At 46.1% G+C, this 20,629-nt stretch overlaps 1 protein-coding gene across 2 annotated transcripts in view; it reads left to right on the plus strand.

Annotated features, from left to right (window-relative positions):
• Positions 1–20,629, plus strand: part of SLC1A2 (solute carrier family 1 member 2) — a 156,097-nt gene that overhangs the window by 35,089 nt on the left and 100,379 nt on the right. Inside the window, exon 1 of one of the 2 annotated variants that reach the window (XM_007181079.2) lies at positions 16,453–16,506. The exons of the other annotated variant lie outside the window; for it this stretch is intronic. Within the exon in view, the coding sequence (XP_007181141.1) occupies positions 16,499–16,506 (8 nt within the window). The 5' untranslated portion in view covers positions 16,453–16,498. Of the gene's footprint in view, positions 1–16,452; positions 16,507–20,629 lie in introns of those variants that run through there. 2 annotated transcript variants of the gene reach the window in all.

Raw genomic sequence — 20,629 nt, forward strand, 5'->3', positions numbered from 1 at the left:
CCATGTGCAAGCGTTTTCATTTAGAATTGCCTGTTTTGTGAAATTGGTTGTGAATCTGAGTTTCTTAAAGAAAAACTCACATTGGAATGCAGGAGAGGGGTATTTGCAATTTTCTAGATAGCTTGAGTCATGGAGGTGTCTAAAATAAGAGATGTAGGCCCCAAACAAAAGATAACAAGCAAAACAAACAAACAAAGCAAAACAGACAAACAAAAACTACTCTAATTGTTCAGGGTCTGAATAATCTGGATTTGATCAATGTGACAGGCAAAATCAAGGACAATGGCAAAATCTGCATGAATATGCCTATTCAGGCCTATCTTTTAGGGTTACTTTTCAGGGGCTTGAGAGGAGGTTCATTTATTCTTAGCTACTTTATTTTTTTTCACCTCGTGACTCTGCCTTGGAAATAGAATGAATGGAGAGAGCATGGGCTTTGGCCATCAGGAAGATCCGGGCTTAAAAAATTCTGGTGTGGCCACTCAACTGTCTGGTAACTTTTCTGAGCCCCAGTTACTTCATTTGAATATGGAGTTGATAATCACTCCTCTTTGGTGATGATCAAATGGAATGATGGATGTAGAGCAGCTGGTACACAGTGTGTGTTCTGTGATATTCATCTGGTTCACTTTGCATCTCACTCTCTGAGTTGAGGACAAACCAGAGGATGATTTGATAGAGAGAGCCAGTCCAATTTTGGCTGAAATAAGAAAGTCAACAAAGAAAGAGAAGCCTACAGTCTCTCATGACAACATGGTTTTCATGCTATAGCCCTTCTCTGCTCTTGACTTGCTGTGTGACCTTGAGAAGCTGTTTAACCTCGCTGATCCTCAATTTCCTGTTGAGTGAATTGGGAATGATAACAATGGTTCCTTCCTCCTAGGGCTGTAGAGAGGATTAAATGAGCTAATGCAGGCAGAGTGTTTACCTCAGTGCCCTGTACATGCCCTGTACAAGGAGCCGCGCATCTGCTTTTCCTTCACCCCTCTGGCCGCCGGATGCCAGCCACCTTGACCCTCATGAAGACTTGGTTCTCTCTGGCTTGCCCATTCCTCCTTGTGTGTGTCAAACCCGTGCCTACGAAGTGGTCCTTCAACCTCCAAGGGATCCAGGCCTTTCTTGGGCAGCGGCCATCTACCTGTGGGTATTGAGTAGATTTGTTGAATAGCAGCACTGAGAGTGGGAATCTGAGAGGGAAAGATGATACTGTCACATCTTGAAGCACGTGTAAGCGATCCGTTCTTTTTTCTCTTCTGGTTTTATTGAGCTATAATTAAGATGCAACACTGTATAAGTTTAAGGTGTCCAGCGTAATGAGTTGAATGACGTACCTCATGAAGTGATGATCAGAGTAAATTTAGTGATCATCCATCATCTCCTATGGATACAAAATAAAAGAAATAGAAAAAAAGTTTTTCCTGGGGCTTCCCTGGTGGCGCAGTGGTTGAGAGTCTGCCTGCCAATGCAGGGGACACGGGTTCGAGCCCTGGTCTGGGAAGATCCCACATGCCACGGAGCAACTAGGCCCGTGAGCCACAATTACTGAGCCTGCGCATCTGGAGCTTGTGCTCCGCAACAAGAGAGGCCGCGATAGTGAGAGGCCGCGATAGTGAGAGGCCGGCGCACTGCGATGAAGAGTGGCCCCCACTCGCCGTAACTAGAGAAAGTCCTCGCACAGAAACGAAGACCCAGCACAGCCATAAATAAATAAATAAATAAGTAAATGGATCATCATGGTTTTTAAAAAAAAAAAAAGTTTTTCCTGGTGATGAGAGCTCTTAGGATTGACTTTCTTAACAACTTTCATATATAATGTAGAGCAGCGTTATTATATTCATCATGTTGTACATCATATCCCTAGCACTTATTTATCTTATAACTGGAAGTTTGTGCCTTTTGACTGCCTTCATCCAGTTCCCCTTCCCCCAATCCCCACCTCTGCTAAATGCAAACCTGATCTCTTTTTCTGTGAGATTGTTTGTTTGTTTGTTGAAGTGTAATTGACCTACAGCACTACGTTAGTTCCTGGTGTACAACATTGTGATTCAGTATTTCTCTGCATTTAAAACTGAAGTGATGTGTTTTTCTGAAGAATATACAGGTTTCTAAACCTAATTATTGCCAGCTTTTTCTTTCATTGTTGTTTACAATTTTTAACAGATTTAATGTCGAATCAAGATAAGTACTTATTCACATACATAGGAGGAAACAATGTAGTTTGATTACAATTACAAAGATAAACACATTAGTTTATAAACCGAGAATGTCAGTGGTTTTGATCCTTTTGTCATTTGTATTTTTTTGTTTTTTCAACACCAAATTCTAGAAAAGTTTTAGATAATTTTAGACTTAAAGAAGAACTGTAAAAATAATATGGAGAGTTCCCGTATGCCCCTCACTCAACTTCCTGTAATGGTAACATTTTACATAACCACAGAATATTGATTAAAACTAAGAAGTCAACCTTGCTCCAATGCTATAACAACTCATTCGGATTTCCCCAGTTTTTCCAAGAAGGTCCTCTCTCTGTTCTGGGATCCGACCCAGGATCCCACGTTGCATTTAGCTGCCCTGTCTCTTCCCGTCTGTTACAGTTTCCTTGTCTTTTACGACTTTGACACTTTTGAAGAGGACTGATCAGTTATTTTGTAGAATGCCATTCAAGTTGGAATTATCTAATAATTTCTCCATTTCTAGTTTTTTAGTTGGCTGCTCTATATACACTTGACTACCCAGGCCGAGAAACCAGTTGCAGATGAATGCTTCAAGGCCTAATAATCTAGTTGCTTCTGAGGCTAGCCTGGTGGGGGTATTAGAGAGCCTAGAGGTTAAGAGTATGGACTCTGGAGCCAGAGAGACCCTGGGTTTTGTTCCTGGCTCTATGACTTACCTACTGTGTGACCTTATGAATGTTACTTGACCTCTCTGTGCCTAGTGTCTTCAACTACAAAATGGGGATAGAAATGACTTCTTTGGATTATGGTGAAGATTGAGTTAAAGTACAAGGTGCATCAGACAGTCCCTTGCATGTAGCCATCACTCAGCATGTCTTAGCTGCTACCATTGCTGCCCTCTGCAGCCCCACCCCATGGAAGTTCAGGCCTAGTGATGTCCTGGTGTCACTTCTCAGGTCTGCAAATTCAGGTGTGGTTCTGGCCAGAGTGATGACTTTGCAGCAAAGCCCTGGGGTTTTTGGACATGGGCCTCAGGTCCCATGTAGAAAACCGATTTCAATGGGAGGATTGAATCTTGGCTGCCAGGACCATATAGAGGTTCGGTCTCCAGGGCCTCCTGGCGGTGCTCAGCTCTTAGAATGTACTTGTCGCATCCCCTACCTTGCCCAGTTCCCAGACCAGTGTACCCCCTGGCCATGCTGTATTAGTCCCACAACCTCTCCCTACCAGCAGATGGGCTCACCCACAGCCCTTCACCTTGATACAGCCCAGCCTGCAGTCCCCCACCCTTAACCCGTGCCAGCAGCCCTGGGATCTGCTTGGAACTCTCTCCAGGGCCCCTTTCTCTGCTCTGCTTTCCGTTCTTCTGTTCTGCATTCTTCTGGGCCTCTCACCTTGGCCCCGTCTCTTCACCTTGTTCCTCTGACTTGATGTGAGGCAGCAAGGCATGATGGTTACACACCCCACTTCCCTGGAAACATTGGCTGGGTTTAATTCCCGGCCCCATCACTTTAACATTACTTAGATCTCTGTGCTTCAGTTTCTTTGTCTCTGAAAGGGGCTAATGATAGCAACAATTATTACAGTGAAATTGACTGAGGCTTTATTCCTTGTGATGCACAGCTTTATATGTTACCTCTACTGTCACAACTGTATGACATAACTACTAACATGCTCCCATTTTACAGATGAGGAAACTGAGAAACAGAGAGTTTAAGTAGCTTGCCCAAGATCACAGAGCTAAGAGGTGGAGGAGTCAGGATTCAAACCCCACCTTGGAGCCCACATTTTCATTCACTTCGCTCTTTGCCACATGGAGTCTCAGGGGCTTTCTCTGAAGGTTAAATAAGATAACTTATATAAAGCACTTATCAATGTGCCTGGCTTAGGGTTAAAGTTCAGTAAACTTTAACTATTATTAATCCCGTGATCTGACTTCTGTTTCCTCTGGCTCATGGTTTATACAATTCTGGGTTGCAGTTTCTAGGGTTTATCAATCATTGACCTGGCACTCTGCACCATGAGCAACGGACACCTTGCCCAGTTCCCAGACCAGTGTACTCCCAGGCCATGCTGTATTAGTCCCGCAACCTCCCCTCTACCAACAGATGGGCTCACCCACAGCCCTTTACCTTGATACAGCCCAGCCTGCCGTCCTCTATCCGTTTCTGATCTACTCAGTTTCTAGTGTCTTTGCTCCTTTTCCATGTAGTTTCACCTGCACCTCCGATGTTTGGTTCTGCTTCTCTGGCCCTGTTTCTGCCTTCTTCCCCTCACCCACAGCTGGCCTCATGCCTGCCCTGGACCAGTTGCTTCCTGTCCCCAGGCTCAGGCCCTGGGACCTGTCGTGTGGCATAGACTGAGGCAGGTCCTTGTGACTGGTGCCCCTGCTGGGTTTGCCCAACTCGTGAAGGGACTCTACCCTGTTATGGAAACAGCAGCACTTGGCCATGGTCCTCGAGGTCTGAAAGAAGGTATTCAAGGAGAGGGGAGTGCAAAAGGACAGCTGTAGAAGGGACAGGGGGCAGGAGCCAGCCAGCGTTTTGTTCCCTGGTCCCAGGAAGCCCTTTTCCTCATCCAGTGACTGGAGGCCCCTCGTGTTGCCTCAGGCTCCGTTCCAGACACCGTGTCTGAGAGGAGGCCTTCTCCATGCCCGAGATCCGGCTCAGGCCCTGCTTTGGTGGATCCCGGTGCTTCTGAAAGTCTGCCCCCTGGGTTGTACACAGACCTGAATCTCTGACCATGCTGTAAAGCAGGGAGGTGTAGTGGGCAGAGTCCAGATGCTCCAGCCGGACTGCCTGGGTTTGCATCCCAACTACCACGTGCCAAATGAGCTCAGGCAGGTTACTGCAATCCTCTATGCCTCAGTTTCTTCGTCTGTAAAATGGAGCTACTAAGGGTATCTACCTCACAAAGTAATTTTAAGGAAGCTCAAAAAGTGTTGATCCTAATTATTATTATTATTATTTTTTTTAGAAATTCACGTTCTTTTATTTATTTATTTATTTATGACTGTGTTGAGTCCTCGTTTCTGTGCGAGGGCCCCCTCCAGTTGCGGCAAGTGGGGACCACTCTTCACCGCGGTGCGCGGGCCTCTCACCATCGCGGCCTCTCCTGTCGCGGAGCACAGGCTCCAGATGCGCAGGCTCAGCAATTGTGGCTCAAGGGCCCAGCCGCTCCGCGGCACGCGGGATCCCCCCAGACCAGGGCTCGAACCCGTGTCCCCTGCATCGGCAGGTAGACCCTCAACCACTGCGCCACCAGGGAAGCCCCCTAATTATTTTTATTAGCGGGAATTTCTCGAGGCCACGTACAACATCTTACTCATATTTGTGGCTGGTCCTGGGCTAGGTCCTTCCTGGTTATTGAGAATAAGTTTGCAATAAGTACCTGAGGATTTGAGAATAAATATCTCAAGTTGTATGGAGTGTGCACTTGGGAGATGATACTCCAAGAAGTAGAAAAGTTAATAATCCAGCTCAGAGGGTTTTAATGTGGCCTCCAGGCCTGGGCTCCAGAACCACGGAAGCAGGGGAGATGAGGCTAACACATAGGATGAAACCACAGAGAATAGTAACGGAGCGAAGCCATCAGCTGGGTGGTACGAGCTGCTGCTGGAGGCTCTGTATGAAATGATGAGATTCTAAGTCCAGCTGAACATGAATGAAAGAAGCATCCAATCCTAAGAGAAAAGCCAGCAGGGAGCAAGGCGTGGCTGCCTGGAGGGGTGATGGGGGAGGGGCGGGGGGGAGGGTAACCTCATCATTACTCTTCCCAGGCATGCTTCCTTCTCTTGCCCTCTCCATTCCCTCCCTGCCTTCTCGCCAAGTCACTTCTTTGCTCGCCCTTCTCCCTGCCTACACTGTGCCCACACCTTGGGGAGCTGCCGACAGTGGCAAAGGCACCAAGGGCTGATGGGGGAGTCGGATTGTGGGCCAGACCCCAGGTCTCCTTCCTAAACTTCCCATGAAGATTGGTGGTTTCATGGCTCTCAGGCTGCTCTTATTGTGTTCCGTTTTTGTTTTTTTCAAATTAAACAAATTTTAGACCCGCAGCCTAGTCAAATGAGTTTCAAGATCAGGTAGAGTGATGCTTCTTAAACCTCAGAGGGTTTAAGGATCACCTGGGGATTCCGTTAGAAATGCAGTTTCTCATTCCTCAGGGCTGGGCGGGGCCTGAGACTCTGCATTTCTGTCTCCTAGGTGATGGTTGCTTGAGTATCTGTTGATAAGCAAGAACTCCAGCACATTAATTCAGCCAGTGGCACTTCTGACTGTTCGATAAAGAATTAAAAGTACAAAGGTGTTGCCTTGAGCCTCACTGCCTCCTCCTAAAGATGTTAAATGAGGTCATAGTCTGCCTTGGCAAAGGTTTCGAGGCATTGTTGGCATATTCCCTCATCTGCTGGTACCAAGGAAAATGAGGCCACAGGTTCAAAATCAGCTTTTCAGGGAGCAGTCAGCTTTACTTTGCTCCGCAGATGCAGACTGTAACTCAGTAGCCATTGGCCACCAAAGTCATACGCAAGGGCCGGCGAGGGGAAGAGAAAAATCCACTGTGATTGAGGGATGAGGTCCTGAGGGCCCAGCCGAACCATGGTAGATACTTCTCCAGGTCAGCAGGAAGGGAGTGAATGTGGGTCTGGCGGCGTTGGTGCCGTATCCAGATGGTAAGGGGAGGCCATAGACAGGAGGTGAATGGAATGATGGGAAGCAAGGGGATGGGAGCCGTACTGGAAGCGTCCCTGATGGGCTGGTGGAGGGGACTTGCTCAAGATGGAGGAGGCAAGGTCGTTCTCACTCAGGGTGGCCACCAGGCCTAAAGGTGCAGGATGAGAGTCAATACGGGTGAGTCAACTCATTCCATCGCCTGGTAAGGAAAGAGCTCAACACTCATCCTGCTGATGGGAGAGGGGCTGCCCCCCCCCCTTCCTGGTTCTCTGAGCCCTCACAGGCTGTCAGATAGGGAGGGCAAAGGTTCACATCTTCCATCCACTCTGGCCATCTCTTCTTCCCCTTCACTACTCAGCAGGGACAGCGCATTCTGTTCTTGGTCTGGGAGGTTATGGAATCTCTTAACTGGCCACTAAAATGCCGGGAAGGAAGACTCAGCACTGAGGCCTCTTCTTGCCCGTAGTTTCTCCCCTCTGCCATCTGCCTCAAGTGAGACAGCTGCTCAGATGGAATGGAAAGAGATCTCACCTCACCCTGCTTGGTCCCCATCCCCCTGCTTGGTCCCCGTCCCCCTGCCCAGCCCTTCTCTTCACTCTCCGCTGCATGTGGAAGAGTCCCGCTGCCCCCCACTAAAGCGCAGGGGTACCTTCTAACAGCCCCTCTGTTCTTTGCGCTTCTCTTCCAGCTTATAATCCTGTCTGTCGGGCTGCTGGATGTGGAGACCCCAGGCTGCTTCTCTCGTGGCTGGCGGGGCATAGGTACCCCCACGCCAGCATCATCCTTGTTCACTTGAAAGCTTGGGTAACTCATGCAGTTATCTAAGGGCAGTCTCGGCTCCATCCTTGAGGAGGCTTAGCTCTGCCTGGAGTACAGGTGGACCACCACCAAAGGGAAGTAGGAAGGGACAGTGGAATGTTCTACCGTCACCACTCCCCCATCATTTCCCCTAGCGATCCTTGATTTCCACAACCAGATGAGCTCATTACTTTATTCCTATATGAACTGTTTCTTACTTTTCTAGCTCTGGATACTTATCATATTTGGATTTTTGTTAGCATTAGTTATGTATTTGAGTTACTACCATACCATCCTACCCAGCCCCCTGCCTCACCACGTACCCCCCACCAACAACTATGATGATCAGCTGTCAGACAGTGGGGTCTAGCCCTGTTTGGCCTGCAATGGGTGGCATAGAAGGCAGTCCAGGAAAATTCAGAATAAATGTGTCACATCCTGATATGGAAATGCCAAGCCCCTTTCAGGCCCTTAGATATGGCTGTATCATGCTCTGGTGGGTGTGAGGGATCTAGAGTTAGGGACAGTGCTTTGACAAATATCCACAAAGCCATTTTCATAAATGAAAGAACATAAGTTTCCATCGAGAACTTCCCCCCTCCTGCTTCCCACAAATGCCCATGGGCAACCTGGGGTGTCCATAGCCACAGCACTAAGTGTCCTTCAGCTGCTGGCCGGCCAAGCCCCTTGGGGGGCTTCCTGAGAATGTCCAGACTGTCCTTTGCTTCAGAATCAAGTGATCACATCCAAGGCAGACAGAATCCAGCAGGCACTGGGGATGCAGAGTGGCTTTTTCTGGACTGTTCCACTTGTCCTGGGACTCCCAACCTCAGCCAGGGACTTTTGGGGTGCACTCTGGGTGTGGCCCTGTGGTGGGTCAAGAACACCCCGGGTACCCTTTCCCACAGTCCTACAGACCATGTACCTCCTTTATCCCCAAGGCCCCGTGTCTTAATTTCCAGCCTCCAGCCTGGGTTTCCATTCATTCTCTGCACATTTGTTTTGCTTCAGTTTGGGAGAGGCAGGGAGGTGCAAGGCTGCTGATAAGGAACCTGGAGCCTTGTAAACAGATTCTGTGGATGGAGCATCTACAACACAGGTGATGCTGAAATATAACTAATAATTTTTAAGTTAAAAGAGTGTCTGACTCACTCCGCCCCCCACCAATGCCTTGAGTTCCATGACAAAAGACCCATCCCCTGGGTATTACTTTAGTCTTCAGAGTCCCTAGTCTCTGGGAAGGCGGTGGGGAAGAAAAATCCACTCCGGGATGTGTTATTTCTGCTGCCTTCACACTGTCAACTCCAGAGCAGGACTTGCTGTTCATGCTTTAAGACCAGAGAGGGGTATGGGGAGGGAAGGCAAGTGACATGTGTCGTACGCTCTCTCTCTTCCGGACTTGTGCTTCTCTGTCATTTTAAAGTGTTCTCTGCAAGTGGTGATCTGAAGTAGAGTCGAAGTAAAATCAGGTGAGAAATGTAGAAATGGAATATTAAAAACAAGAAGGCACAGGGGTGACAGCCTCGTCCACACTCACCCCCATCACAACAAGTAACAGGGCTCCACACAAACGATTGTGTCTCCAGTGGTTTTAGATGAGATCTCTGCCCTCACGTGCTGTCCTCCATGAAATGATAAACCCCAGGACACGTTGGTGCACTTTGGGGGCCAAAGGCGAGGCAGGTGCATCACAAATTGGGCCTGAATCTGCTCCCTACTGCTTATGTCCAGGAATCAATGCCCTCTGTATTTTAGTGGGAGGCAACCAAGCAAGCTTGCGGAGTTAGGAAAAATAAAATAAAAATCCTGGTTGCTCTTTCAGGCAGTTGCTTACAAGAGTGGGAAAAGCGAGGCTGTGTGACCTTGACAGATTACTCAACTGGGCCTTCCTTTCTTCATCTGTAGAATGGGCATCAAAATACCTACCATACAGAGTGAACAATAATAGATAATGATGACAGGCATAATTTAGTGAGCCTGACTGTGGGCCAAGCATTTTTCGAAGGTCTTCACATTACGAAGCAGGGACTATGATTATCCCCATTTTGCAGATGAGGAAAAAGAAACCCAGAGAGGTTTAGCAACTTTGCCAAAATTGCACAGCTAAGAAGTGGTAGAGCAGGACTCAAACCTGTGCTGTTAATAATGAAACCACATGAGGTAAGGATCCAAGGCAATGATACAGCTTTACTCAAAGCGTGAAACAGATGCTCAATGAAATGAAAGACGATTTTAGAGGACACACGAGATGATTGTTCACTGGTGGCAAATTAAGGAACATTGCATCCCGTGGTGAGAAAATTACTCCCTTTTCAAATATCTTCCAATCTTTCTGATTAGGACAAAGTTAAAACCTTGGTTAGGTGCTGCCAGGCCTTTATCACTGTCCTAAAACCTTTCAACTTCCCTTTTAAACCAGGAGAGCAGGAGGCCAAGGCTTCAGCAAACATCCAGGTAGAATTCAATAAAGATGTTTGTTGTCACATTTGTTTTCACGCCTACCTTCTGTTTATGACAAGTGTTACTGGTTTTTCATTGACAGTAGTCATGTAATATTCCCTCTGAAGATACATGTATTTAAGTACAAAGAATCCATCAGTGCTAAATATTATTAAGTCAGTACTAGTAGAGGTGGTATTCAGATATGGCAAAAATAGCAAAGGCCGATGTGAGTGACTCAAGCATGAGAAATCCTGTGATACATCATGAGTAGGTTTCAGCCTGATGGGTTGCACAGGGTTCATATTTAAATGAATGTTAAGGACAGAGGGAAGGGAGGCTGCCACGCTCTCTTTCCATCTGGGAACAAAGGAAAAGAAATGAGCTGTTGGTAAACTGCATGCGACAGTCTTTCCCTTGAAATTTTGGGTCTGATTTTAGCTTGTTCTAAGGGCTGGTGGATCAAGCAGGGGATGAAGAAAATGAGGTTGGTTTTGGTCTTCAGCGAACTACAGAGGCTGAGTGCTGGCGGTGGACCTCAGCTCTTAGGGTCAGACCCCAGGTTACAAATGGGAGGCTCCAGATGAGGAAGGGGTTTCCCCCAAGGTCACCCAGGCAGAGAGCCGTAGTGTGACTAGTGCCTTCATCCGTTTCTAGGCCAAGTGCCTCATCTTAGTCTCTTTTCCCAAAATAGTCACCAGGCCTGAACTGGTTCGTGGTAAAACCCAGATGGCTCAGGGTTCAGTCCTCCTCTCTAGGTGCTCACCGGTTCCCAGCACTGCATGAGGAACCATGAGTTACAGGAAACTCCACAAAGGGAAGAAAGTAAATAATCATCTCCAACCTCAAGGCTCTGCTGTATGATTTTGCCCTTAGACGAGCATCATTTGGGAGGTAAGTAGCCCAGGTCTTCTAGAATAGCATCAGTTAGGAAGGTCCCTCCAGGAGTGATAAGCCCCATATTAGTCAGATTTCACCAGGTTATGCTTCAGTAACAACAACTCCCAAATGTCTGTGTCTTACAACCACGGAAGTTTGTTTCTTGTGTCTTTACATGTTGGTTGCAGGCCAACTGCAAGTATCCACCATGTCTCCTCCATGTGGGACCCAGGCTGAAGATGCAACCCTTAGCTGGGTCATGCCATTGTTGTAGCAGAGGGAATAAGAGCAATGACAGAATCATGTGAAGGTTCTTGATGCTTCTCCTGGGAAGAGACATGTGTTATTTCTATTCTGTGTTGGTTCGGGTACCTAAGAGCAGATTCCAGGACAAGGATTCCAGCACAAGTAGTTTATTTGGGAGGTGCAGGAAATACCAGTAGGAAAGGGGGAAGTGGAAGGGCAGCCAAGAGAAGGTAGGTTATCAGGCCCGCTACCACTGTGGGCAGCTCCAGTTTAACCCATGGGGAAGTCTGTGGAGACAGGACAAATCACATGTCCTGTTATCCTTGGAATCATGTGTCCTGTCATCCTCTCCAGGAATGAGGGAGCAGGTGTATTTACATATTCAAACCTGCCAGTCACTGGTTGAGGGCTGCTCCTGGCAGAGGCATTTAATTCCCCAGCACTTCTGACCTGTATGGGGGCAGAGTAGCCTTTTAGCTTCTGAGAAAGCCCTCAGGCAAAGATACACAGACACTGGCAGTTGGAAGTCAGCTGGAGTGCATTCGAGTGATAGGCGAGTGTTATGGGTGAGGCAGGGAGAACATCTGAGACATCTCTCATCCCATTGGCCAAAGCGGAAAGGCAAAGCATGGCATCAGGAATGGAGACATATAATCCTCCCACAGAGGTGCAAACAGATATTTGAGGTCTGAAGCACAGTTTGCAGCAGGCCCTGAGCCATGATGTACGGAGTACAGTAAACTCTTTAGTCAAGAGCATCAGTGATGCTTAATTGAGAACTACTAGGTAGACTAGGGTGTGTTGACCTTGGCACCATTGACATTTGGGGCTGGATAATTCTTTGCTGTGGAGGGTACATCCTATGCACTGTATCCTATGCACTTTAGCAGCATCCCTGGCTTCCACCCATGAGATGACAGTAGCATGTTCCCACCTCCAATCGTGACAACCAAAAATGTCTCCAGATTTCCAGCTGTCCCCTGGGGAGCAAAATTGCCCCCGCAGAGAACCACTGATGTGGATTATGCATGCATTGCTAATTCCCAGAGAATTGAAATAAATTCTAATTCCCAAAGAATTAAAATAAATCATAGGTGCCTGGATGGAGGAGTTCACAGCCTAATGGGGGAGACAAACAGCAGGTCACTTGGTGTTGCAGCACTTTGAAATATATAAAAGAAGCAGAAATAGGTAAAAGAAGCAGAAATAGTTCAGGAATGGAAAACATCCATTTGTTGAAGGGTGGGGATGGACAAGGAAGGCTGTATAGAGCCAGAAACATCTGAGTAAGGTTTTGAAGGATGAAGAGGAGTTTTCCAGATGAGTGATACCACAGGTAGAAGTTAAATATAATCTTTGATGATAGTGGAGACTTGGGAATGCTATAATAATTGATGTTGGAAATGCTGACTTCAGAGCCTTCTCACACTCAGGCCAGTATGCAGGACTGTAGTTGAATCATCTTTACCTTGTGATGACAAAGCATTCTGAGTTCAGATGCACCTGGGTTCCAGCCCTCCTCTGCCATCCACCAGCTGTGGACTTCTCTGACTCCCTCCCCATTTTCTTACCCATAAAATGGGTATAATACCTACCTTATGGGATTGTCTTGAGGACTAAATCATGCTATGTCTATAACTCTCAGCCCTGTGCTTGGCACACAGTATGAGAGGAATAAATAACAGTTAATCATTACTATAAATATTATGAAATATGCTGAATTTGCGTAATGATAGCTAACTCGTATTGAGTGTGTGTTATGCTCCAGGCACCATCACAAGGGCCTGTATGTATTAAACTTTGAGTACAATAGCTATTGTGATTATTATCTCCGTTTTACATATGAAGAGGTCAAGGCACAGAGTAATATGTAGGGTGGGTGAGTGGTACTCAGACGCCAGCAGACTGTCTGAAAAGGCAATCACTTTGCTGGATTGTTTAGTACTTAGCATTTCCCCTTAACTTTTTGAAGAGAAATCAAGGGCTTGGTTATAAAGTTATTTTCACCAAATTATTAGAGCCAGTGTAGCAACTTTTGGATAAATGAACTTTTCTCACTGTTGGCTGAAGGTCCTTAATACAGTTACAGATTATTAATAAGAAGGTGGGTGAGCAAAGACTTTTTTTTTTTTTAATAAATTTATTTTATTTATTTATTTATTTTTGGCTGCGTCGGGTCCTCGTTGCTGTGCACTGGCTTTCTCTAGTTGCATCGAGCTGGGGCTACTCAATTGCGGCGCGCGGGCCTCTCACTGTGGTGGCCTCTCCTGTTGCGGAGCACGGGCTCTAGGCATGCGGGCTTCAGTAGTTGCAGCACGTGGGCCCAGTAGCCGTGGCTCGCAGGCCCCAGAGCGCAGGCTCAGCAGTTGTGGCACACGGGCTTAGTTGCTCCGCGGCATGTGGGATCTTCCCGAACCAGGGCCCGAACCCGGGTCCCCTGCCTTGGCAGGCGGACTCCCAACCACTGCACCACCAGGGAAGCCCCGAGCAGAGACTTATTTTTAACCACAGTATATGAGCTGGCCTCTCTCAGTGCAAGTCGACTGGGTCTACTGGGGGTAGATGATGAATCACCCAACATCGATCCCTTCCAGAAATGTCTGCGAGAGGAACACAAAGGGGAACTTCCAGCTGCTTAACCCTCCCCCAGCCCCCAGCCCTGCCCCATCCCCAGGCTGTTGAGAGAAAATGCTGAGAGTTTGTTTGCCAGCCTCCTGGACACCACATCCAGAGCAACTGGGGGTTTGTCTTCTTACCTTTTGTGACAGGGGCACATATGGTGCTCTTGGTGTTAGAGGGAGCAGAATCTGTTCCAAGAACTGCTTTTAAATCCAGCCTCTGTGTGCCTGGTGACAGCTATGGAGATCAGCACAGGGTCCGAGCGTCTGGAGGATGCCCTCCTTCTGCCTGTGGCCCTGTATCTTGCTCAGCTCTCATCTCTGATGGCCTCTCCTTGTAGGAACAGAAAATACAGCTCAAAAAAAAAAAAAAAAAAGAAAGAAAATACAGCTCAGTGAGGGCATGGACCTCAGAGAGGGCATGGAACTGCATATGGACCTGCCATATGTAGTTCTGCATCCTGCACCCATTGTAGAAGCTCCAACAAGAAAGTCAATGAATGAAAGGTGTGGACGCTCCTTCTGTCACAACACCGCCCATCGAGTGCCTAGACTACACCTGATCTGAGTTTCTCCCATCTTGGGCTCAGGTCGTGGCTCCAATTCTTGCCGGCTTCATGTTCTGGGGCAGATTTCTTTCCCTCTCTATGCCTCATCAGTAAGGTGGAGAGAATAATAATTCCATACAGAGGGTGGCTGGGAGAATTCAGCCTAAAGCACCCGGCTTATAGAAAGTACTCTTAGTGGTAGGTCTTCCGTTTGTCATTTCGAAAATGGAGCTGGCTCTGTTGGCGGTATCCCTGGGGCGGGGGAGAGGGACTGGCCTCCTAGAATTCCACAATGTGGAGGGATCTTAAGGTACCCTCTGGTTCTGTATCCCCAATGATATTTGAACCCCTCTGGTGACCCCCTGTTTTACAAGTGGCAAAAACCTTGGCAACCTAGAGGAAGAGGCATTCGTAGCAGCTTTGCTCCATTAGCTGTGTCCCAGGCTCCAGCTGGGCCCCCTCCTTGCTGCCAGGCAGCAGCCTGACTCTCTGCCTCCTACTCAGGCGTCCATGGGTCTGCGGCAACCCCAGAACATTCTGGGGTAGAATGTGAATGCGGCTTAGGCTGTGACTGACTAATTGATTAGCTGGTTGTTTTCTCTGCACGACACCCAAAAGATGGTCTTACTCTCCGTGCCTCACCCACACCCACCCCTGCCTCCTCCACTTCCCATTCTTTCTCGAATATTCATGCCTCACACTGCCCCTTCTTTAGAGAGACAGTAAACCCCTCCAGGGAGAGTCAGGGTCGTGCGATGGTTCTGGGCATAGGCTCAGGAGTCTGAGTTTGAGGGTTTGGATCCCAGCTCTGCCATGGAGCTGCTGTGTGACCTTAGGCAAGTTACTCAGCCTCTCTGTGCCTTCTCCTGGTCTACAAATGCAAATAATAGTAGTGCCTACCTCACAGGGTTGTTGAAAGATTTAAATTCGCCAAACACATGTAAAGCATGTAGAATGTGCCTGGCACATAGTAAGTCTGCAGCGAAGAATAGCTAATAACAAGATCTTACAGTGACAGATGGCACCGACAGAGGATGGAGATGCTGCAACTAGAAGAGCTTGAGTGTAGTCAAGCTCCCAGGGGGATCTGAGATCTGAAAATCCAGTTGGCTGTGGATTTGCCATGGAGTCTAATGGCAGCTCTCGATAGCAAAATTGTTCAAAGGACATTAAGGGCTCATAAAGGCAATGGCTATTGTACCTAAGAAATATTTGTGGATTGAATAAATACTGATGAAAATAATAGTTACTATGTGTTGCATGCTATCCATGTTCTAGGTACGTACATGTATGTTGACTGATTTAATTTTCACAACAATCTTGTGAGGTATTATTATTATTATTTATGAATGAGGTATTTGAGGTTCAGAGTTGTTAAGTAATCTGCCCAGCATTACACAGATCATGAGTGGTGGAAGTAGGACTGAAATCTCAGGTGGAGGCCCAAAAGGTGTCCACTGCATGCTATAGACTTACCTATGGCTGAGATTAGGAACCAAATAAAATACAGTTTTTTCCCAGATGCATAACTCTTGTGAAAATTTCGGATCGATCGGAAGGCTGCGACATCTCCAAACTTTAAAAGGAGAGGGTTTCTTTCATTTACGTTGGGAATTAGCAGGTAAAGACTCAGTACTTTGGTGATTCCAGGTTAAGTGTCAGGGAGCGAGGCTGCCAGGGGTGGAACGGTTAATGATCGCAGTGGCTGTAAGGATAGTGATAGAGGAGTGAGGGTAAGTGCCCAGGGAGGATGGTCTCGTGACAGTGCCTGGGGCTTGCCAGCAAGCTGCTGGGCTCACCGAGTGGAAAGTCACAACACCTGGATGGGAAACAGGCACGGTTCTTGCTTATGGAGAGGAAAGGGACATCAAAGGCCTAAGATGTTCCTGATGAGGTCTTTAACTCCCATAATTACACAATGTTCAAACAAACCCTTAGTGACCTTGAGCTTTTCAGCTAAATGACAACAGTCAGTAGGACAGTTTGTAACTTCTGTGACATCAGAACTCTGGCTAGGTAAACTTTAAAGCAACTGGCAGATTTTTCTCGGAGGTACAACAGCACCGAGATGGAAGACAGAACTCATTCCGGTGCTACGTGGCCGGTGCGTTCCTGGAGACGAGAGGATGGTCAGGTCAGAAGTCTTGGGTGGGGTGGCAGTGGACAGTGTGGGGTGATGAGAAGAGAGGAATCCCCTTATATTCCTGGAGAAAGAGGAGAAACAGAAAGTGGGACAATGGGTTATTATAAAACACTTATTGGAGCCTATTTTGGTATTTGGCAAAGACTCTTGCTTTTCCCAGTGGTTGAGATAACGTGGGTTTCCTTCTGTGAACCAGGTCTTCCCTAGAAACGTAGAGGTTTCAAGAAAGAAGGAGTACAAATTGGGAAATATAATCTGTTCATCAGAAAAACAATTGGCCCTGAAACATCTCAGGCTGGTGAAGAAAATGTGTGGGTCCCTGCACCCTAGTGCCTAGCAATGAACTAGGCACATGGTTTGCTTCTCAATGAGTATGTTTTGAATGAATCAGTGAATGAATAAGTGATACTCATACTTTTTCATATAGACGTTTTCTCCTTTAGATGATCACTTACATAACATATTAATAAGGTGTTCAGTGATGAGTTGGAAAAACTGTACCTTGTACCGAAATCATTGTCCGTGATTGCATATTGAAGAACTTAAGCACCCAGAAGTATGACACAGAGTCCTTAATGAGGATGTCTTCTGCATTCAACCCCAGACTCTTTCTAGAAGTTCCAATGTTAGCTAGCGTCTTCAGCAATCATTGCTGAAGAAATCGGTGCAGATAAAAGTCCATGCATCTCAGCTCTGCCATTTACCTGTTGTGTGGTGACTGTATTCCCCTGTGCAAGTGCATGGTATGTGAATGACTTTATTAAGACTGTATCATCACCCAGTTAATCCTGCTGCAAAAGGTCTTGGGACCAAAGATTTAAAAGCAAAAGTGTAAGTGATGTTGCACTTGGTGTGATGGAAAAGCCAGCAGGCTTGGTTTACATGATGGAAAGATATTTTCTGATATTGCTAAATATGTAAGGTGTTTGGTCCAATGCTCTACTCAGGGATTCTAGCATTTCTTATTCCTCCTGCAGCACAAAGTGTAGGTGTTACAAAGACCACCAGCTCCTCTTGCTGTTTTTCCCCTTCAAATTACTCTTTTTTTTTTTTCCTCCATAATTGGGAAGACAATGGCTTATGTTCATTCTGTTCTTCAATCATATCTTTTGAGTGTTTTCTATGTTTTGGGCCCAGTTTTAGGGTTTACCGGATTTGGGACAGTACTTAAATACTCTATCCTTTTACACGCTGATTTCTGTTTTTAGAAGCTCAAAAAGATGATAAAAAAATAATTATGGGACTTCCCTGGTGGCGCAGTGGTTAGGAATCCACTTGCCAATGCAGGGGACATGAGTTCGAGCCCTGGTCCAGGAAGATCCCACATGCTGTGGAGCAACTAAGCCTGTGCACCACAACTACTGAGTCTGCACTCTAGAGCCCGCGAGCCACAACTACTGAGCCAACGTGCCTAGAGCCCGTGCTCTGCAACAAGAGAAGCCACCGCAGTGAGAAGCCCGCTTACCCCAAAGAAGAGTAGTCCCTGCTCACCGTAACTAGAGAAAGACTGCAAAGACCCAACGCAGCCAGAAATAAATAAATTAATTTTAAAAAAATGAGTCAAATGAAGCAGAAACTGCTGATAGCAATAATTCAGGAAATCAGAAAGAAGAGATAAAGTGTGGAAAGGTTGGATTTTGAGCGAGGACTCTATGTATTTGACACTGTGGATGATACCAAGCTGTGAAAAACCTGATGCTTTTCCTTTTTCACAGTAGTATTAATGACTTATTCTTTTCACATTTTGGCTCATTTCTCTCACTGTTTAAAACTAAGTCCTAAAGGTTCATTTGTTTATAGTTTCATTTTTTAAAAAAAGGTTATTAATAATATGATCATAAAAGTTCTGTATGCTCATTTCAGAGAACTGTTAAAATATTTAAAAGTATAATTAAGGGGGAAAAATCACCTGCAATTCCTTCAACCAGAGATAATCATTATTAGAATGAATCTTTTTCTAGTCATAATATTGGATAATATTTGAGATCATGTTATGTATCTTTAGTCTTATATCTGTTTTTTAGGCTGCCTTCCCCCTCCTCCCTTTATTAAGAAAACGAACTCAAATCATGTTACTGTAAATTCCTGTTCTAACATTCCTTCTATCCTCGTGATTTTTCTTATGTCCGTTCTTGTCTTGTACGGGCCTTGTGGAGGACCTGCTTTATGCCCAGCTGTGTGGGCAGGCGCTAGGTTGCCATATGGGAATGTGGATAAGAAATTACATCTTTAACTGGCTTCATTATGCTTCACTACTGTTGTGGCATCATTTGCTTAACCTTTTCAGAGTGATTGAATGGAGCTGTTCATCATTTTCTTATTATCTAAATAGTGCTACAAATGACCATCTTTGTCTGAATTAAATTTACTTTTCTTGGACATTGTTCCCAAGATGGGGTTACCAGGCCCATGAATATAAACAGATTTATAATACTTGTTACCTCTTTCCAGAATTACTAACTCCAATTAATACTCCCACTTACGACGTCCACATGTACTTGTTTGCACAAAGCCCCACTCCTGTCTGATTTAAGTCATTATATTTATATTTGCTGCCTTAATAAGGATCTAAAGTTAAGTTCAACAGGTTTGAATTTACTTTTGAAAACTTCTACCTTTTCATAACCGGAGGTACATGCAATGCTTACAAAAAAAATGTGTGAATTAAAAGAGCATGTTTATTATTAACAATAAACAATACTTTAAAATATGTAATGTGCTAGTAGAAAGTTAATTTTTACTAAATAATAAAATTAACATGGTACTTTATGTTGGGGAAAAGCTCTGAAAGAAAAGGATTGCTTCCATTTTCATTTTCCCTCATTTTTCTTTATCTTCTCCCCAAATTGTCAGAAATTTTACACCTCTCAATACCATTCACCTACTTGCCCTAAATGTTTTAAGGCAAGGCTAAACAGCAAGAGAAAAGTGATATTCTAGACCTTCAGAACCAATTTGCTTTCAAGTGGCAGAGCAGGGTCCTTGAATTTCCTTGCCTCGGAAAGAAAAGACGTAATGTATTCTTGACCCAAAGTGACTGTCTTGGAATGTTAACCCCTCTCTGCTCACATCCTAACCAAAGGCATTCTGCCCAGAGTTCCAGTGGGGTCAAAGATCTCATCCCTGTACATTTTATAGAACAAAGCAACACAAGCCCCTATTATCCCTTATTTTTAACTAATTGTTAAAAATCAATTAGTGGAACTTCCCTGCTGGCGCAGTGGTTAAGAATCCACCTGCCAATGCAGGGGACACGGGTTCAAGCCCTGGTCTGGGAGGATCCCACATGCTGCGGAGCATCTAAGCCTGAGGGCCACAACTACTGAGCCTGCACGCCACAACTACTGAAGCCTATGTGCCTAGAGCCCATGCTCCGCAACAAGAGAAGCCACCGCAGTGAGAAGCCCGTGCACCGCAACGAAGAGTAGCCCCTGCTCGCTGCAACTAGAGAAAACCCACGTGCAGCAACGAAGACCCAACGCAGCCAAAAATAATAATAATAATTAAAAAAAATCAATTAGTGATTTTGTATGGGTTTATTATAGGTTTGTGAGGATGAACTTGGAAAAAAAATTACAGGCTGCCCCCATTTAGATGTATTTGATAGCATTCAACCCATTCAGGGATACCCAGTGTGTGACTACGTACCAGGCTATGGGGTCTTTAGAATCACTGTGGCTGGATGGCTTACAACCCGCTCACAAGACCAAAACAGCAGTTGCGGGTAGTTGGCCATGCACTGTGTATTCCACATGATTTTTTTTTTTTTTTAAAGAGATTGGAGTTTATTTATTTATTTATTTATTTTTGGGGGTTGTGTTGGGTCTTCGTTTCTGTGCGAGGGCTTTCTCCAGTTGTGGCAAGTGGGGGCCACTCTTCATCGTGGTGCGCGGGCTTCTCACTATTGCGGCCTCTCTTGTTGCGGAGCACAGGCTCCAGACGTGCAGGCTCAGTAGTTGTGGCTCAGGGGCCTAGTTGCTCCGTGGCATGTGGGATCTTCCCAGACCAGGGCTCGAACCCGTGTCCCCTGCATCGGCAGGCAGATTCTCAACCACTGCGCCACCAGGGAAGCCCCACATGATTATTTTATTTATATCTAAAAGAAAAAACAACT

This window comes from Balaenoptera acutorostrata, chromosome 9 (assembly GCF_949987535.1).
Source record: "Balaenoptera acutorostrata chromosome 9, mBalAcu1.1, whole genome shotgun sequence".
Taxonomy (NCBI): Eukaryota; Metazoa; Chordata; class Mammalia; order Artiodactyla; family Balaenopteridae; genus Balaenoptera; species Balaenoptera acutorostrata.